This window comes from Notolabrus celidotus, chromosome 12 (assembly GCF_009762535.1).
Source record: "Notolabrus celidotus isolate fNotCel1 chromosome 12, fNotCel1.pri, whole genome shotgun sequence".
NCBI lineage: Eukaryota > Metazoa > Chordata > Actinopteri > Labriformes > Labridae > Notolabrus > Notolabrus celidotus.
Genome location: NC_048283.1, coordinates 11635830 through 11657369, shown reverse-complemented (window position 1 = coordinate 11657369; position 21540 = coordinate 11635830). Strand labels below are relative to the sequence as shown.

Here is a 21540-nt window from a genome sequence, read left to right as displayed (position 1 = left end):
GCGCTTAGACCACTAGGCCACCAACGCCTCAGAAATTTGAATTTTAACCAACTAGTGTGCAGCTAAGAAAATAGGGAGAACATGGTCAAAACTGAGCACAATTTATTTCACACGGCTAAACAGAATATAACAATGCCAAATTGGTTTACCAAGTGTGGCTAATGTTGGCAAAGCTAGCACCACCAGCCTCCATGCAGGTTAATCTCTACATGCCTGTGCTGGTGAGACACATTGCTCCAGTCAGTGGTTAAATGCCAGTTTAACCAGACACAGTCTACATACATCTGTATCTCAATTTTTAAGTTAAAAATACAGCCAAACTGGGCCGCGCTATAAGATGCAATATGCCATCTGTGCTTGATGCATCAGAGTGGTTGAGCTTTATGGCAGTTTAGTCATTAACTGGAGCTACAGCCCTGGCTAGTGGCTGGTGGCTGGTGGCTGGTGGCTGGTGGCTGGTGGCTGCACTATCAAGCAATCAATCAATCTTTATTTGTAAAGTGCCAAATCACAACAAACGTTATCTCAAGACACTTTTGCAAACATAGCAGGTCTAGACCAGGGGTTCCCAAAGTGTGGGTCGGGACCCCTTGGTGGGTCACGAGACACAAATGGGGGGTCGTTTGATGTCCTCCAGAATGGTTTTTTTTAAGTTATCTAAAAATAGTACATTTTACCCATCATAGTAACAAATATCGACAAAAATAGTAGCTAACCTTGAAATAAAACCTTAAAAATAGAAAGTAATGTTTTTTCTGCCTTTCTTTTTGCCAGATGACTCTTAAGTTTAGAGTTAGTGAACAGTTAATTATCAAAAGCATCAGTAGCAGTAGGTTAATTCATAATGACACAGGAAACACAGCCACATGCTCATATAGGGAGGCTAATTTTCTGCTAGACCAGCTAAATGAAGCTACATTAAATCACTTTGAGGGACAGTGGGGGTCGCGAGTCTTTGGCACCTATATTTTTGGTGTCGCGGGCTGAAAAGGTTGGGAACCCCTGGTTTAGACCGTACTCTATGTTAAATTATTAACAAAGACCTAACATCAAGACAGGGTAAGTTCCAGTCCTTTTATACAGACAGGACTCCTATCTCATCGTAATCCACCATGAGCTGAGCACTTGGCAGCATTTAAAAAGTTACAGTGGTAAGGAACACTGTCCTTTTAAACAGGCAGAAACCTTGAGCAGAACTCATGTTAGACAGCCATCTGCCTCGACCAAGTTGGGGTTGGAAAGAGGGATAGAGGAGATTAAGGGAGAGAGATAGAGAGATGATGATTTCCTCCCATATCCCCATTTTCTAGTTAAAAATACCGCCAAACCAGGCCGAGCTATGAGATGAGAACTGTCATCTATGCCCCGGCCAGTGAGCAGTGGATGCACTACAGCTTAGAAACAATTTCAGACCATTATTTTGGGCCTACAATCATAAAATCATAAAATATATTAACAATTTGTTACCTACCAGTAACTCTTCTACTGAAAATCACAACATTTAATTGTTTCAGTCAACTTTACTGAAACTGCACGCAACCATGATGGCTCTATTAGCCAATCTCTGCGGAACTAATTGTTTTGTCTTAACAGATCAGATATGACAACACTTTGTTTTTCTCAATATGAAAACAAAAAGATTAAATAACAGTAATCTTGCTGGGTTGTATGCAAGTACATGTTTTGTTTTTCCTGAAGTTAAAAAAAAAAGCACTGCAGACAAAAGTGTGAAAACTTTAGTAGACTAGAGCAGCACACCTGACATGTTTGACAAGATTAAAAGTCAAATGGATTTACAATAAATGATTGATTTCAGACTTAAAGTAAAGATAAAGATGAATGTTGTCTGACATTTTTAAGATTAATCCCATTGAGCCATCTGCAGAGAATTTAGTTTAAAATATTACAGTTCTATCTAAAATCGTTGCCCTGAGTGAACACTAGACTTAAACCAATTATACATTTAAATCTCTTGCAGTATTGTTATCTCTGTTTGCTTTCAGTCTGCCTGGCGCGAACTTATGCATGGAGATTTCAGAGCATTAAAACTTGTGTAAATATGACAGAAAATAGCCAGCAGTCTGAGAATTATGCTGAGATCTCTGCACGTACAGCGACCAAGGTTCTCTCATTTGGTGTTGCTTGGCCTCTAAAGCCAGGACCTTAACCTGGTTGCAGACTTGTTTCTGACGGCGCCCTGCATGATGAGATTTGTGTCTGTATTAGGTTTTAATGAGAGCAGGTCTCATACAGGGGCTGCTCGGAGTGTTGCTCTTTTAAAATGCTGGACTGTGTTTTGAATGAGCTTCATTTTTAAATGAGATTTGAGGCATTTGAAAAATGATGGTGCGACTCCGACAAAATCTTTGCCGGCATTAAAATAAAAAACGAATCAAGAATGATGGTGAAGTAACAACTTAAAAGACAGCTATACAGATGGAATAATTTGTGTTTTGAAATATTTGGCCATGAACATCATGTTACTTAATTTGTTACTGAGATGGATGGAAAGCACTTTGATATAATGTGCACACAGAAGCTTTAGAGGAGAGGCTTACAATACACATCCAGGCGGTAGTGTCGAATCCTCTTCTGCCCCCCCAGCGCGGGGTGGAACGCCTCACAGCTCAGCGCAGCCCCGTTGTCTTTCCTTTCCACCGGGATCCTAATGGTGCTGGACACGGCAAATGTCTTTTGGTTGTCCTGCTGGGACACTACACCTGAGGAGAAACAGGAGGGATGGGATGATGGAAAGGAAGAGGACAGGTGGGGTGGGGAAAAAAACAAGTTAGCAGCCAAAATATGCTCGCTCTTCCTTTTTCCCTGCTGAGATATCACAGGAGAGGGGAGGAGACAGGAAAATAAAGAGAGGACTTGTAGAGGAGAAGACAGCAGTGGATACAAGGATGGAGCAGACTGAAAGGAACCAAAGGAAGTCAGGATAAGGGAGTGAGTTGAGGATGAGGTTTTCACAGTAGCACTTGTACCTGTAGAGTGGAGGATAAGAGGTGGAGGACAGAATAAGAGAAAGCAATTTGCATCTACATTTCATGCCAATTATAAGCAGCAGAACTGTTTGTTTGCAGACGGTAAATCGAGCAAGAAGTTTGTGTGTGCGTGAGTGAAGGAGAGAGAGAGAGAGATGGGGGCGAGAGAAGGATAAAAAGAGTGAATATGCATAACTGAATTGAGATTTTAACTGAGCCAGACGTGGAGAGGGTGGGAGAAGAAAGGCAATGCAGAGAGGGACTCATGGAGGGAGAGAGGGGGCAGCAAATCGGGCATGATTGATGAAGGAGGGGGGGGCAAGTGAGGAGAGCTGAGGCGAGACAAGCCCAGACATGAAAGGGGGCGATAAGAGTGCCAGGCCAGATGCGGGGAAGAGAGGAAGATGGAAGAAGAGAGGAGCGGGGAGGACAGACAGAAAAGAGGGAGGAGGAGGAGGAGGAGGAGGAGGAGGAACAGAGGGGTGACATGGTCACGTATTGAGAGTTTGTGCATGTTGAGGCAGAATTTAACAATATTACTTATATCGCGCTGAGTTTTCAATTATGCCACCCAGCAAATGAAAGTAAGCCCAATCGAAGCGTGAGAGAGGCCGGCGGTGGGTGCAGATGAGCAGGAATACGGAGCAGTGGGGAGATAGGGTCTTAATTAAAGAGTGCTTTCCTATATCTGCTGGGATCTGCCTCTAACCTTTAGTGTCACAGTTCATTTAACTCCAGGCCAGAAAGAGAGGAGAGGAGAGGAGAGGAGAGGAGAGGAGAGGAGAGGAGAGGAGAGGAGAGGAGAGGAGAGGAGAGGAGAGGAGAGGAGAGGAGAAGAGAGGAGAAGAGAGGAGAAGAGAGGAGAAGAGATGAGAGCAAGGGGAGGGCGAGGAAATGAGAGGAAATGAGTGTAAGCAAAGGGGACAAAACAAGGTGAGAAGAGAGAAACTAGTGGATGAGGAGAAGAATACAAGATCAGAGGAGAGGAAACTGGAAAGGAGGAAACAACGTGAGGAGAGGGAGAAAGGAGATGGTGAAAAAGAGGAATTAGGAGAAAACAAGTGTGAACTGAGGGAAAGAAGGGGAGGATAGCAAGGGAGGATAAAAAAATAAAAGGAGGAGAATCAAGAGGAGACAAGGGGAGAAGATCATTACAAGCAGCGGAAGAGAGGAGGTAACAAACCCAGAGGAAAGGATACAAGAAAAGAGGAGAGGTAATGAGACTGGAGAGGGAACACTACACAATTTGGAAGAAAGCAGGGTAGAAGAAAAGGAAACAAGAGAAGAGAGAAGAAATCAGGAAAGAGAAATGGAAACAAGGCCAGGTGAGAGGAAACAGGAGAGAAAGGAGTAAACAAGACCAGAGGAGAGGAAACAGGAGAGAAAGAAGGAAACAAGGCCAGATGAGAGGAAACAGGAGAGAAAGGAGTAAACAAGACCAGAGGAGAGGAAACAGGAGAGAAAGAAGGAAACAAGACCAGAGGAGAGGAAACAGGAGAGAAAGAAGGAAACAAGGCCAGATGAGAGGAAACAGGAGAGAAAGAAGGAAACAAGGCCAGATGAGAGGAAACAGGAGAGAAAGAAGGAAACAATACCAGAGGAGAGAAAACAGGAGAGAGAGAGAGAGAGAGAGAGAGAGAGAGAGAGAGAGAGAGAGAGAGAGAGAGAGAGAGAGAGAGAGTACGAAACAAGACGGAAACAAGGCCAGAGGAAAGGAAAGCAGACAAGAGAAAGGAAAAATAGAGAAGAAGAAAGAGGAATACTTTTGTCCGGAAAGAAAACAGGAACATAACAGAGAGAGGAATAAGAGTAAGAGAAAACTGGAGAGAGAAAGAAACAGGTGAGAGGGAAGGAAACAAGAACAGGGGAGAGAAAACAGGAAAGGGGCCAGGAAATAGGACCAGGGGAGGAGTAACAAAAAAAGAGGAGAAAAAGGGAGAAGAGAGAAGGAAACAAAACATAAGGAGCAGAGATCAGGAATAAATAAGGGTAAAGAATAAAAGGACACGAGACAGAAGAGTAGAGCATGAAAAAAAGAGAAGAGTTAATAAACAAGAAGAGACACCAGAGACAAAAGTGCAGTTTTCTAAAAGTCATTTTCAACCAATAAGCAAGGTGAGGAGTGCCAAGTCTTTTGTCACAAATAAAACTGAAAGAAAAGTAGAAAAAAAAGACAGATCAGAAGGGGTAGAGAGGAAAGGACAGAATGACGGTGACAGCTGCGTTCTGACAGAGAAATAACTAAAGTGGCTGGATGAAAGAGTCGTTGAGAGTCAGACAAAAATAGAAAGTAAAAGCGACAACGACTGACATGAAGTTTGAAAGAGTAAAACATCTCTCAATGCGTGTCCCAAAAAACTGTTGACACCAGATTATCTCATTTTTTCATCCTGTCTGTGGGAGGTATTTGAAAGCAGCGGGTACTGAATTAATGAATAAGGATAAAGTCACATGTTTGACAGCGATTTTGTACTTTTAAACAGTGTTGTCTACATTTATTAAAAACTGGAGATAAATTGAATTAAATAATAGCCATAAGCCTGAGTGAAAGAGACTTTGCATAACTTAATCTTCCTTTTTTTTTTGTTCGTGCTCAGTCAGTCGTACAAGGTTTTTGCTGAATTGTAATCGAAACGTAAGTGAAATGCTGATTTGTGAGCGAAGCATGATGAAATGATTTTTCAAAAGGCGTATAAACACTAAGAAAGGAGAGATCAATCTTGGATGTTTAAATGAATGAACTTTCCCTTTAACTCAAAGAAGCTAAAGAAGGAAGCAAGTAAGGATAGATCAAGGTCTCATGGGTGGATTTATTAGAAATAAAAAGTAAGAGGATTGTGAATTTAAAAAGTGTTTCTTTGTCATGGTGTGAAATAAATGTAGAAAACGGAAAATCTAAAGCATGTTAAGCTTCTATGCTTTGATGGAGTGGTGTACTTGTGAGATGATATGTGCAAATAAAACACATTTAAATGAGATTTTTCAAAAGACAGCACAAGGGGAGGGCGTTGCTACATTTGACTCATACATTACAGAAGGACAAAAACACTCTGATATCTCCCCCCTCTCTCTTCCTGTTTCTGTTGGTCTTTCTTACACACCGACCATCATATGTAGATTTAAATTTCCTCTTTGAACTTATGACCTTACTCTGCAGGAACGGAAACAGAAAAGTTATTACTCCTCACATTTTAAGAGGTATGTTTTAACATTTCAAACCAGACTGTCTCCTATAAATATTGCATAGAACACTTGATCAAAATCAAAGAAACAGGAGGTGAGGAGAGATTTTGGCAGCCTGAAATCTTCATTTTCGCCAACCATTTGTCCATCAGTCTATCTCAAAGTGCTCTCATCAGCTGATCCATCTGCTGTTCCCTCTGTCAATCCATCAATCACTCCATCCATTCATCATTCTGTGATATCATCCACCCATCCCACTTCACCTGGCCTTTGTCCCCACCATTATTTCCCCATTTATCTCTCATAATCATCAAACCGCCCATTAGTCCATCTGTCAACCGTGTCAAAGTACCTGGAATCTCCCGGCCATTGCGAATCCAGCGCAGAGTGGCGGCCGGCTTGCTGCGCGGCGACACACAGGATAGCTCCACCTCCCCACCCTCCACGGCCTCCTGCTTCACCTCCACCGTGGGCGTCTCAGGGGGAACGGAAACGGAAAGCGTTGCCACCTGGTGGTGCGTGGCATCCGTGTAGAGCTGGCAGAAGTAGCCCCCCTCGTCGGAAACGCTGACATTGGTCAACGTGATGCGCACCAGGCGTGGCGTGAAGAGCACCATCTGGAAACGGTCATCCTTCAGGGCTGGAGATAGACCAGGATGGAGTGGATATGGGGAGATGGATGGATGGGGGGTGGAAGTGAGGAAGGGGGAAATGGGAAGACAGAGTAGGAGGTAAAAGAGGGGAGGTGTGTTGGGAGAGAGGTGGAAACACCAAGAACAAGGAAGAAAACACAAGTCATTGGTAGGAAAATCACAAGAAATATGAAACCCTTTTTTCATGTGAAAAAGAGTAAAGGAAAAAACAAAGGGGGGAAAAAAACAACCAAAATCCTTTTACTCTGGGTCAGCGTAATTGATTCAATGTTTTTCTGAAGCGTCTGAGAGAGACACAGAGCATTTAGAATTGTTTTTGTCATGGTGCTTTGTTTACTCGTAATACACCACACACTCTCAGACAGACACACACACACACACACACACACACACACACACACACACACACACACACACACACACACACACACACACATAAACACACACACACGCGCGAGCGCGCGCACAATAAGCCTGCCAAATCCAGTGTCATATCAGAGAACTGGTTTCAACACATTTTACTAGAAGGCTTTGGCTACCGTACTTTGAGTTTGTATTAAGATGAGAACCACGCAGCGAGTTTGTATCTCATTCACAAACTAACATATTCACACTGAGCAGACAGAACACTCAATAAATCAGGGGGACGTTCAGTTCTGAGGAATGAAACCTATCCTTACAAACTTAGCAAGATAATCTGACTCATGCAATTCAATTTTTATTACATTATTTGGTCCTACATTGTTGTCATGTTTGCTATTATCTGTGTCTGAAAGGTAGATACGGTTAGCTTCAATCACTTCTTAGCGAGGTATAATCATAGACTGTATAAAATATGGACGTAGGACCATGACGTCACCCATCTGTTTCTGAAGAGCTGTTCTGTGGCCAATAGTTGACGGCAGCCATATTACTGCTGTCAAGCCAGTGTGACGTAGAGGCGGAGTTTGCGCCTCCTAGCCAACAGCTACAGTGTTCCCGCATGTCAATCAAGTCAGCTGTGCCTCTCATTGGGAGACTCGGAATCTCAATATCTTCTAAATTGCCGCGTTAGAACCCCCCCCCCACAGTGTGAGCCGATTGAGTAATGAGCTATCCAGACTGCACTAGTCTTTTGTACCAGGCCGTAAACATGTTTATTTCTGCTGTAAAGATCGGCTTTTTCCCATTCATGTGTATGTGGTTTCCGGTACTTCCGGAGCCAGCCTCAAGCGGATCCTCGATGAACTGCAGTTTTTAACACTTCCGCATTGGACTCATATTTTTAGACCGGAGGTTGCCGCTTGGGTATAAGTAGCATATATACACTGTGTGAGGAAGTGGATGTAACCTATTGGAACCAGTTGTAAAAGTAAGCCAATGCAGAGGTGCAAACAAGCGGCAATCTCTGGTCTCAATATATGAAGCCTATGCAGAAGTGTTATAAACTGCAATTCATGAAGTGTCCGCTTGAGGCTGGCTGCAGAAACACTGAAACCACATACAAACCAATTCACAAAAGACGATTCAACGGTTTATTTCTAACTAATTTCTATATCAGCACATACTGTGTGGGGGTGAATTTTAGGGGTGAATACCACAGTTCAGAAGATATTAGGATTACAAGTTTGCCCATTTAAGGACTTGACTGACTTGACTGACAGGCGGTAACCATAGACTGTATAAAATATGGACGTAGTATCCGTGACGTCACCCATCTGTTCCTGAGAGCTGTTTTGAAGCAAATCGACGGCAGCAGCCATATTGGTAATGCGGAACTCAACCAGGTGTGACGTAGTGTGAGCCTCTTAGCCAATGGCTGTGTGTTCCCGACCGGGAGTCACGTCAGTCATGTCCTTATTTGGGCAAAACTCGTAATCCTAATATCTTCTGAACCGTCACGTTAGAAAAAAATTCACTCCCCGTACAGTGTGTGCCATTAGAGAGATTAGCTTCATAGGGCCAAGCCGTTTTTTGAACCAGGCTGTAAACATGTTTATTAATGCTGCAAAGATCGTCTTTTTCCCATTCATATCTATGTAGTTTCCGGTGTTTCTGCAGCCAGCCTCAAGCGGATTCTCGATGTACTGCAGTTTATAGCACTTCCGCATTGGCTTCATCGTTTGAGACCGGAGTTTGCCGCTTGGCGGTAACACTGTAGCTGTTGGCGAGGAGGCTCAAACCCCGCCTCTTTACCTCACACTAACTCAACAGAAGTTAGGTTGAGCTCAGTATTACCATTTTGACACTCATCGCCGATTGGCTTCAAAAAAGCTCTCAGGAACAGATAAAGACGTCAAGTATACTACGTCCATTATTCATACAGTCTATGGGTGCAAAAAACTGCAGTTCCGCGAGTGTTCACTTGAGGCTGGTCCAAAAAGCCAAAGAATCTCTATTAACAAACTTGTTAAAATACATAGCAACAATACAGCGTTTGTTTACAGCCTGGTTTGTAAGGTTGTAAAACTTCTTCTGCTAAGAAGACTCAGGTCTTTTGGTGTGGAGGGGGCTCTTCTTAAGTCCTTCTTTGACTCTGTGGTGGCATCAGCCATCTTCTTTGGAGTGGTCTGTTGGGGAAGCAGCATCTCTGCTGCTGATAGGAAGAAGCTGAACAGACTGGTGAAGAGGGCCAGCTCTGTCCTGAGCTTCCCGCTGGACCCTGTGGAGGAGGATGATAGCCAAACTATCTTCTCTGATGGACAACACATCACACCCCCTCCAGGAGACCATAACAACACTGGGAAGCTCGTTCAGTGACAGACTACTTCACCCGTGGTGTCTCAAGGAGAGATACCTCAGGTCTTTTCTTCCTGCAGTGGTCAGACATTATAATCAATAACAATAGCCTCAACAAAACAGACACGTGCAATATCTACCCCATCTATTTATTAACGTGCAATAATGACTTCATCCCTCTCTTCTTACATGTGCAATACGTCTTTCTACCCATCTTCTCGGATCTGTATGTTGTTTTTAACCTATGTTACAAGTCTGTGCACATTTTTCATCGTGTCACTAAATATTTATAAATGTACTTATTTAGTTGTGTATATACGTTCATAAGATATGCTTATTTTAATTCTTTAATTTTTAATTAATAATAGCTTTTTTAATATTTGCTATAGATGCTCTTGTTTACTTTATAGTGTTTTGCATTGTCTACTTTGCTGCTGTAACACTTAAATTTCCCCATTGTGGGAAATGTGTGTCTGAATACTTCATTCTTTTATTCAACACTATGAACGGTGCATTTTTGTAACTCATCCATTTTAAGGTATTAAGATTAAGAGTTATTTATAAGATTTGTGCAATGAGAGTTGTGGCTGAGTGGACTTTTAGGCGGCCACAATGTAGCATTTTGCCCATGGGTATCTCAAGGCTCGCCTCAACTCCATCTCTGTCTGTTCCTCGTGACCAAAAGTAAGGTTGAGTCAGCATTTCCAACGTTTCTACTACCATCTTTTGGCTTCAAAACACCTTTTCAGACACTGATGGGTGAAGTCATAAAGACTGTGTCCAAGTTTTATATACAGTTGTATGTGCTTGTGCTTGCAAGTGAAGCCAAGAATGAACAGAATGGCAGATAAATATCTACTGATGGACGACAGACTTTTCCTCAATTTTGTGGTGATTTTTTTGTGTATGTGACTTTCTGGTTTTGGCACAGAAAAATAACGTTCTCTAATACTGCTTCGTTGGCTTGGATACAAGAAAAGTTTAGCACTAGTGAGTTGCCAGGGTGGGAATCAATAGCCTCAAAGCTCAGAGAGGTGGTAGCTCGCCTTGCAGAGGATATGGACAGATCCTCCCCAGTCTCATTTATCATCACTGGCTTCTCAACTTGCTTTTGACATAGCCTTGGTACTCAAATTTTTTGGCATTCCACCTGTGCCACACCAATTGCTTCAGTTCTTCTTCCATCTTGGAACACAACTGCCAATATCTGGAACACTGGTCCTTCTTTTGAGCTACAACCACCACGAACAGGGAAGTAAAGTAATAGCAGTTTTGACCTGAAGATGTGGTTACGCTGATGTTGCAACACACTGGCCAAGAAAGTGACAGTTGCTGCAACTGCTTGCACTTTCTTTCAGATAAGGGCGCAGGTTAGATTGGCACGACAGGCTCAGAGAAGCAAGGCTGAAAGTGCTTGCTCTTTGGCTTTGGAATTAAATGACATTGGCGAGCCCTGATTGTGGGCACGTTGTATCAATACAAACATTTAGACCTTTGCAATTGTTTCTCTGATGCATTCTAAAAAGAGAGCTTTTAAACTACAGAAAATGTATCCCCTTTACGCTCAGTGACTGGCACACACATCAAGGTTGAAAGAGAATCAAGGGGTGCTTTAATTGAGCGGTATGACATTTACTGCTCTGGAATCAGTTATTTCTTAGCCTCATGATAGTTCGCTTTGTATCAACAAACAGCTCTATCTAAGCACGGAACAAGAGCGTTAGTTAGTTTGTGATGCCACTCCAAAAGAGAGCTCTGCAGAGGAAACACTGCAGAACACATTTAGTACTTTCTAATCTAAAGCTGTGTATGATTTTAAAGGTCTGAAAGGATTTGTGAAGTCAGTCTTGAATGAAAAATTGATACAACATGACAGATGTCTTGGCTCTCTCATCTACAGCTCTGACGGGTGGGTGTTGTGCATTTGCCCAAAACACTGATTGGGCAATCCAAAACTTGTGTTTATTCATTTTCTTTTACAGCTGCTGACTTCACTCCTCTCTAAGTCCATTTTGTAATTAGTGTCTGGCATTTTTATTGTTGAGCTTATTAGGTTTTAATCATTATTGTTTTACACACTGCGAGAAACACTCTTGAAAAGTGCCATGCAAATAGAGCTCATTGCACGACCAAAAAACTGTGTTCCCAAAGCTATTAAACTGAGTGGTGCCCTTTGAGTCGCTCAGAGAAAGGCTAAATACTACAATTGTACATGGCGTAAACACTGCAATTCAGACGACGGAAAATAACTAGCGATTGAAAAGGAAGAGTAAAAATGTATCAGTCGTCTCAATGTTTAGTTCTACATCGAATCTTGGATTTCAGACCTATCAGCTGCATAAGAGAAGGAACATAAAGCACAGGGACATGAGGGGTTGAGATGAGATGAACTCGCAGCAATTTTTGCTTTTGTTCTGAAAAAAAAGTGTGGAATCAATGGCGAGAAAAATGCTGATAATAACAAATAACGCTAATAACAGTCTGTGGGTGACAGTGGCTCGATGGCCCATAGATTCTCATTTGACACTCACTTTGTATCGACTCGACTGTGAAACCTCACCCTCACTCCGTCTCTATTTCACTCTGTCCCTCTCTCCGCTCCTTTTGTGTCGGCTTTGGCTCACAGTAGATACTTCCCTGATGTAACAGCCGGTCATCTCACAGCATTATTCATCACAACACAGACACTTGGGTATAGATACTGACTTTGTGTGTACAAGAGAGAGAGAGTCAAGAGAGAGGAGGAAGGAAAAAATGAGAGAAATAGTCTAATATAGCTACGTAATGTGGCAGGCGGGAAAAATAACACCGATAGAGAAAGAAATCCACAGAGGCCTGCAGCTATGGAGTTAGTCCACTTTCCATGCAAGTACACCACACTAATCTCTGCACCCTCGTCCCCTAAATGCACCTCCACCCCCTAAATTTCCCTTGCACCGGATGGCATCGAGAGCACAGTTAGAGAGCTATTCCCTCCAGATAGGTAAATCTTTTCTCCCTCTCGGCACTAAATGGCACCTAAATGTCAGACTTCTGTTCAAGTCCAAGTTCACCTTTATTGTCCCGCCTCATTTGCATGCTGAGGAGAGCCGGCCATAGCCAGGGAGAAAGAGATATGGACCACTGAGGAGAAAGGGTCCATTCGGCTAGTTCCACTGCTCTATTATGGCCATCAGTTCCCCACAATCTCATAAAACACACCCCCTGACTGGTTGCTCACTTGCAAAACATGCAGCCTAATTCGCAGCACTTACAGCAGCGCCTCTTTGGGCAGTTAGTGTGGAATGGCTCTGCACCTCAGTTTGTAAGCCTGATATCTGAGCGGCAGATGGGCAATAGGCAGGAAATGGGTAGGGCCCTTCAGCAAGTGATGGAGCAAATGTGGGAGGCAGGGAGAGTGCCAGAGTGAGATGTAATTTACGCCATCGGAAAAAATGTCCCCAACGAGGCTTTTCAGGTGCTTACGGGAGCCAAATTAGTTACTGGAAGCCATCGATACTTTATACGTTGCCTAACATTTGGACTGTTTCCCAGAGCTGTCTCTTTCCACATCGCCTGATGCTCCTGTTTTTACTCTCTCTGTTGCCATGTCTTCCTCAACCTTTTCGCCCTTGTTCTCCTTCTTCCCACTCTTTTCTTTATTCTCCCTCCACCACTCCAGCCTTTCACATTTCTTCATCCTCCTCTCTCTGATTAAGCTCCATAGCGCTTTTCAAAGGGTGCGAGTCTTGATGTCTTGTGGGAGTGCAGACGGGTTAGCTCTGTTTAAATACTTAATAGAACCCACCGGTAGAGCTGATCTGGTGGAATTGAGAGGAGAGTTGGAGAGTTGAAAGCAAGGTTCCCCAAAGCAGCTACCTTAACAACCCAATTAAGGCCTCTCCGTGATTGCAGTAACTAACAAGTGAAGAAAAAGTATTGGAATGCTGCACCAGCCATGAATGAAAGCAGCCCTTTTTGTCTTCAATGTTTTCAGTCCTATCTTGGCGGACTGCTCGGAAAATCTTCAGTGACTACTACGTTGGCAGAGACTGTTCCCAAGGGGAGCGTAGGAGTCTTGATTGTTGAATCAATGTAATTATAAGGAGTTATGCTGGGAGTTGTAATGATTAAAATGTGAGTGCGTTTAAGTGTGAACCATCACATACTGATATATAATAATAGTTTACTGGTTAGCAGACGTGAATACAAGCCCTTGAGTTACAAGACATGAGAATCTATTTTCTAAGTGTGGTGAAAAAACACAAGTTGAAGCAGTTAATTTAGGCCAAATTCAATGTTTCCTTTTTGGTAAAAGCACAAAAAATTGGTACAATGGTCCAGTTTTGGACCCTGAACATGTTCAGAAATTGAGCCATTACAAAAACACCATGGTGTTTTTGGCCAAATCAGTACGTACTGCTAGTACAAAAGGCGGTTTCGAAAACAGCCCAAGTCTTTGGATCCAGACAACTCCAAGGCCTTTTTTGTTTATTTTTGCTGTCATGGCTATAAAGCAGTCAAGACGGCACCAAATACTGCCAATGACACGGCAACAGAGGAATTTTATGTGATACTAAAAAGACTGGTCACAAATTGTTCTCAGATATTGACAAAAAAAAGCACTGAAATCACCATTAGCCTTCAACTTGAACAGTTAAAGATATTATAAACAGTATCATTTAAATCCCTGATGACCAAAACATAGAAGAATACATGTTCTGACCTAGAGAAGAATGAAGAAGGGATATAAAATGTGTTTCGGGTGGAAAGTAAATGGTAGCAGTGACTAGCAAAATGTCCATTACCCATTATCTTATATCCATCCCAGCTGGTTCTGGGCGGAAGGCAGGGTACACCCTGGACAGAGAGAAAGACAACCATTCACACCTACGGGCAATTTAGAGTGATCAATCAACCTGGTGAGCATGTTTTTGGACTGTGGGAGGAAGCCGGAGTACCCGGAGAGAACCCACGCATGCACGGAGAGAACATGCAAACTCCACACATAAAGGCACCTGCCCGGCCAGGGATTCAAACCAGGAACCTTCTAGCTGTGAGGCAACAGCGCTACCCACTGCACCACCGTGCAGCCCACTAGCAGAATGTGTTTCTGAAACTGTAAGTCTACCAAGTTTCCTGCTTTTATGACTTTCATCTGCACTATTAGACAGTTTAAGCATGATTTTCCTTTCAGTAGAATAATGATATGACCAAACTGCAGGAAATGTCTTTTAACCAGTCTTTATCATGTTGAGGCTTAAATGAGAGGTCATCTACAGACAACCAGAACAGGATTTGGCAGCTGCTCAGTTTTGCTGACACTTCCTCCTGCCATTTCTTTAATCACCGCTTCATGCTTGAAGATGTCTACTGACTAAGTACAACACACTTATAGGACCGGAACTTCTTTGCCATTTTATTCACCCGCGAGATGATGAATACTCAGTCGGTTCAAGGCTATGTTAGACTAACTTTCATTATCCTTGCAACTGAAAATGTCTTCATCATTTCACTTTCAATGCCATGAGACAAGAAAAAAAACATTCTCAACTAGAAGTCTGTCTGTCTGAAACTTTTTTGTCTTTTCAGTTTGATTCAATTCAAAGATTTTGGTATGAATTTCAAAAACACTTTCTGAGAAAGAGAAGCATATTGAGATACAAATAATACAATGTCTAAGTGTATCCAGTAAACTGCTTTGGAACTCAGCATTCAGCGAGAGCAGCTTGAGTGAAGTGAGCTCTGCAAACAGACTGCCTGAGAGAGAGTGAATCAAGCTGGGAAAATAAACACCTGTCACATAATTACAACAGCAGAACATTTCTTTTTCAGAAGCATAACTCATCAAAACTATATTTGGAAGAGAGTCACAGTGACTTAACCATGGAGTCAACTATGAGTGTCAGGCTTTGGGTTGTCGATAGAAAAGACACGGAAGTCAGTTGAATGCCATGTCATGGTGAACAGCAAAGAGGATGCTCCCTTGGAGGGATTTGAGGTTTCTGATGAGCTGCCATCCTAACCTGTCTGAGCTGGTTTTAATGGAGGGTAACCTTGACTGTTTTTAATTTGGTTTGTGAAAAAACACTGTGCCAATATTTCTAACACACAATACAATGTGTGTTAAAAACCCAATTGCTAAGCTGGGTTGTCAGCTGATTGGATTTAGTTTAATTTTAACAATTCAGTTATTTTAAAATAAGAATGCAGTTTTAAAAGAAACTCAAGCCTGCTTATTCCAAATATTTGTTTGTTATTAATCTATCTGTTTATTGATCATTAATCCTCACGTTTGTCCTCAAACCATAGACTGTATAAAATATGGACGTAGGATCCGTGACGTCACCCATCTGTTTCTAAAGAGCTATTTGAGACCAACTGTCGACAGCAGCCATATTGCTGCTGTCGAGTGATTGTGACGTAAAGAGGCGGGCTTTGAGCCTCCTAGCCAACAGCTACAGTGTGCCTGTCAGCTGTGCCTCTCATTGGAAGACTTGTAATCTCAATAACTTCGAAATTGCAGCGTTAGAAAAAACACAATGTGTGCCGATAAGCTATCTAGACTACACTCGTCTTTTGTACCAGGCTGTAAACATGTTGTGTGTTCATGTGTATGTGACTCCCGGTACTTCCAGAGCCAGCCTCAAGCAGATCCTTGATGAACTGCAGCTTTTAACACTTCCGCATTGGACTCATATTTTTAGACCGGATGTTGCCCCTTGCTTCAAACTCGTACGAACATGACATGCATGTTAAAAATTAAAAATGTTGTGACATGCAATCAAATAATTTACATTATTACACAGCTGTCATACTAAGCCTAAGCCAAACGTATTTGATGCTGATTGGTCCAAACCCCATAAAGACGGTTTGGTTTATTTGTGTAAATTATTTGTAAATTGTGCTGCTGCCTATCTTGGCCAGGAAACTTGAAAAATAGAAATGTAGGTTAAAAAACTTGCTGATCGCTCAAAAGTACCTTATACTATAAGCGGTAGTGACAATAACAACTGTTATACTAGTGGTGACTTCTAAATAATCTTAAACCTTAACTCAGGATGTTTTTGAGTGCCTTTGTTCTGTCAAGGATGAATAAAGAAAATATTGAAAATAATAAAATTCAAAATCCTCGCCTCCACATTACACCATTTCACTCAGAGTTTAACAATATAGCCTTTGAGCTGAGATCTTGAAGTTTATAATAGATTACATAGGGTATCAATTAACCGCTGCTGCAATGCAAAATATGAGTCAAATTTTTCCCTAATTAAGCCAAATTTCAAAGGTAATACTTAGTATCCTTGATCTTTGTTCTCTTGCTCAGAGGTTTCCCAGCAGCACCAACAGAAAAATCTGAAGGTGGCAGCTTTTGCCCTTAATTAGTTACGAAAAAAACATGGAGTGTTTGCCTACCCTCGGGCTCTCAATGAAATCTGCCTTCATTACAACATTGGTTACAATAATAATTTACCATAATGCCGCCTTTAAAAAAAAACATGTGATTGCCAAGGCCGTGCTCTAATGAGGAGCTGTAATACGTTCTGATCTCATCAGAGGGGTTAAAAGTGGATTATACCGAGAGCTTAGAACTATGCTTTTAAAACAGTTGAAGCAGTCACACTGTGAGGGCAGAGAATAACACCATCGCCTAAATTAACTCAGGGTTATCTGACTTTTTAATGTGGAATCACTTCAGAGGCAGAGTGAGGACATTTGCAAGAAGAAAAATGTAAAGTGCAAGTGCTGGTGAGTCATTGCTAATGTGTTTAAAAGGCTACTTTGAAATGTCACCGGGGTCAAACGCATAGACACAGATAGATTAGGTTTGTAGCAGAGCCAAGTGTGTGTGTGAGTGTGCTTGCATGTACACACCTCGCGTGCCGTTGAAGAAGAGAGTCTGCCGGCGGGGATTCTGGATGACCACGATTGATCCATCGTAGTTCTGCAGGCGGCAGGAGATCTGAGCCGTGCCCCCCTCCAGGACTGTCACATTCTCCGCCTGCACCGCCTGACAACGAGCTGCGGGAGAGAAGGATGGACGTTAATATAGTGACATAAAGAGAAAGATGAGAGGAACAAATAGGAGGAACACATGCAGAGAAAAAGGGGTGTTCAATCTTCACCTCACTAGAGATAGAACCTTTCAACATGAGGTACTTAAAGCATCCTTCATTTACTCACTATTCATCATGGGCTTACAATGACGACAGAGAAACTGAGGCTGGGAGGGAAACAGAGGAGGGAGAAGCATGAAAGAGGTAAAGAGTTTGAGAAGGAGAGAAAAAACATTGAAGGACTCAACAAGTAAAAGAGGGTGCTTATGAACAATGTGTCCTTATGATTATAATAAGGATGATTATAATTACCGCCATTCATCTTTTTTACGTGCACAAACTCGCGCACATACAAACAGCCCCGATGCCTGAAGCTAGTCTAACAGAATGCACCAACACACACAGTTGAATACATAATGCCTTATTAAATCTCTAAGTGGCAGTCGGTGGAGAATTCAGACACACAAATAGCCATATGAATGGACTCACGTACACACAACTGTAGCAAAATATGAAAAACAAAAGAAGGACGTGTTAACGATCACAGCCGTACTTTGACCCTGCAAACATCTAGTGTGCAACAGAAGTTGAAACTGCAGTCTGATCATGTCCGTAACTTAGTGAAGCTTAATTAGTGTAACAGCTTTTAAAGCACACATTTACAAAGAGCTTCACTAATACAGGAATGAAACCAATACAAGTACAGAAATAAACCACAAGGATGGAAATTTCCAAGGCTCTACAGATGAGAGTTTAGAAGCCTCTTGAAACACATATTCAGCAGATCTCCTACATTGTTGAAGATGAGGAGTTGAAGCTTGGGGGATACAATAACACAGTCTTGATAACCTTTTTTCTTGCAGTTAGGAAGAGGGATGTATATAAGGCTCAAATTTGAGGATCAAAGTGGAGAAGAAGTGGAATAAGGAACGAGGAAAGTAGAAACGTCTGTGATCCGCTCAGTGGGAAAAGCAGGCCAAACTAGAGAGCAGCGAGAGCGTGGTGGAAGCCTCGACTGCACCAAGCACATTTTAAAAGCCATTTCTCATCCAGGTGCAAGCTAAACCAATTGATTACACTCCATTATCCCGATGTAATGCTTCTTATTACAGGTATTTGGAAAGTGCTGGGAGGGATTGCAGTCCAGCTTTAACTCCTATGAATGAATATGCCCATACATTCACACAGACACCTGTATTTACATTCAGAGAGCATATATATATCTGAAGCTTGCATGCATAGGGACACGCACACTCACAGAAAGTTTCGCACAATATCTTTCAAGCAAACTTTCTCCAGCTTGAAAAACCAATATGTTTTTTTTCAGACAAGGGTTCTGAGGAGCAGCAGGGAGCCGCTTTGAAGTTGCTGACATCCAAAGAGTCAGTAATGAGGAGGTTGATTATGCTCTGATTGGAGCGCCCTCCGTGTTTGTGGGTCAGGCTGTTGACACGGCTTGGGGCTGAGTCACACCTCCCGCTGCGCACAATGGACACCGAGGTACATCGTTTGAATCCAAATGATTTGTACGCAATTAGTCAGCCATAAGGCTTCAGCCAGGAGTGGAACGTGATTGCCTTGAAGAGAGTACTGGCGTGCCAGTGCTCCCAAAACTGGTATTTACCAATTTGCATCCCCATTTGCATCCCCTCTCTCTTTGGCAAAGTGTTGGCCGTGGGGAGGATTTAGAGACAGAGTGCCATCAATATGGAAGCATGGTGATGAAGCAGGCAATAAGGTGTTCTGATAAAGACGACAGGACGATATATAATTCACTTTCTGTGAAACACCTTCAGAAGGAAATGTTGTGAAACAAACAGATGGTGGCTGCTGGTGCAGGAGATGCTGACTTGACTGCTTTGGGCCTTAATACATTTCTGTTTTCGAGCATGTATGCAAGTGTGTCCACCAAAATATGCAAAAAAAAGGTTGGTATGTGCTCAGGGTGGGAATAAGCAAGGGTTGGCATATTGTAATAAAGCTACTTTGACATCATCCGATCCCGCCAACTCCATCCAAATTCAATTCCCCCTTGATTTTAATCTCTTTTAATGAAATAGTCAAAGCTTACATATTCATCACATCAGGGGAAACAGAGAGACACACTGGATATTGAACCAAAGACACAAAGAAACCAAGAAGGGATAAAGACAAAGGGGACTCTAATACTCGGTGGAACAGAGAGAAAAAATCTTCACAATTACCACTAATTGTAGTCATTATTGCTCCCATTCTCTGCATCAATATTGTGATTCATATCGGGGGCCATCAGGGCCTGCCACCGCCATCCCAATTATTTTTCTAATGGCTGTTATTACTCATCACCGTGGCAACCGCGCTAGGCCGCCATTGTTTTAAACAGTGTTAATTCTTATAGTGCTGCTTTGCATCCCGACAAAGTCGTGTGTGTGATTAGCGACCCGTCAAGACCGATAGAGAGAGAGGGGGGGCTTCGAGTGAGAGACTCCAGACAAAGAAACACGGTCAAAAGTTTGCTTCTGGGAGGAGGCCAGGAAAAGTAATTAGCTGTCCATTTGTACGCCCGCTCCTCCTGACAGCTGTCACCCCTTCAAAGGAAATTAGCTGCAGTAAAGCACAAAGAAAAGCGACAAAGAAGAAAAGTAAAAATTGTTAACCGCTGTTGCGAGGGAGATGGCTGGCATCCGCTGTCGCCTGCTGAGAGATGCCACCCGAAAAACACCTGCTGGCTGCTGGTGGATGATCAATCCAGGCATAAAGAACAGAGGGATGGAGAGACGATGGGGGAGTGAGAGCTCTATCCGGGAAATGATAGCGGGGAGTTAGGAAGCAGTGGCTTTGGGTATAATAATGCAGCTGGCAGGGGCTGGACGGAATATATATGAGAGATGACGCATATTCTACCTCTCCCACTCATAACGCAGCTGGGTGCAGCACTTCAGTTTGACTGTAGGTTTTATAGGCTTCGCATCAAGGCCGTGAGCTGTGCTGCTGATCAAAAGTAAAGTACAGTACAGAGAGGGAATGAGAAAGAGGAGGGAAGGAATCAACATCTGTGGCAGTGGTATTAATCTGGACCCCATTAAAAGCGTTGGCCATAATAAAATACCCAGAAAGAGTCGAATCATATTAAGAGGAAAATGCTGAGTGCAATCGATACCATGGCGGTGCACTGACGGGTGAATAAAACAGAAAGGGGGGGAACAAAAACAATCACTTCTCTCTCCAGCCAAGCGGGGGCAGTATTTCATAGCAGTGAATTGGTGCTTCTCATCATTTGAAATGCCTCTGTCACAGCCTGAGTGGAAAAAAAGGAGCTTTTATTTATTACAGCAATAGAGATCGGAGAAGGGCCATCATTTCAGAATACATAAACAAATAAATAATATAAAACAGGCGTGCAAATTCACAAGACAAGCCTGTTCAGGGGCCTGTGCTAATGGTCCCCACAATGCAGTTGAGTTATAAGCAGAGGGAGACTGTGGAGAGAGGGACAGAGAGAGTAGGGGATGATGGAGGGAGGTGTGGAGAGTTAAAAGAGGGGGGGATTTGGGAGGCGGCCAGGTGGACTTGCTGGCTCACCCTCGGTCACGGTAAATTCTAGAAACTGCCTCACTGGTGCAGGGTTAGCGGGCTGAATTACCGCCTTTCTGCGTTGCTCCCTCACTCCCTCCCGCCTTCCCTCTGTTTCACTCTCCCTCTCTCCTCATGTCTCTAAGAGTGAAGGGAGAGAGGAGAAAAAAAAAAGAGCAAAAGAGACAAGCCACAGAAGAGATGAGCTGTCTTCGTTTGCCCCAAACATGCCCCCCCGATGTATCCTTGAAGCAGTGCAGCCACTGTCTCCTATTCATTATCTCTCATTATCTTTCAATTGGAAGCGGGCCAAGAGCTTGTGTTTTCTTTGCATGCCGGCCACGGACTTACAAGAGAATCGATGCAGGAGGATACAATGCCCGACCCCTTATGTTATTACTGCTTTAATTA

At 42.8% G+C, this 21540-nt stretch overlaps 1 protein-coding gene across 4 annotated transcripts in view; it reads right to left on the bottom strand.

The window, feature by feature from the left end:
- cadm4 (cell adhesion molecule 4) overlaps nt 1–21540 on the bottom strand; it is a 219250-nt gene that overhangs the window by 28887 nt on the left and 168823 nt on the right. For all 4 annotated transcript variants that reach the window (XM_034698613.1, XM_034698612.1, XM_034698615.1 and 1 more), the window contains exons 2-4: nt 17396–17542; nt 6523–6810; nt 2559–2720 (exon numbers count right to left, since the gene is read on the bottom strand). In XM_034698613.1, coding sequence (XP_034554504.1) covers nt 2559–2720; nt 6523–6810; nt 17396–17542 — 597 coding nt within the window. The remainder of the gene's footprint in view (nt 1–2558; nt 2721–6522; nt 6811–17395; nt 17543–21540) is intronic.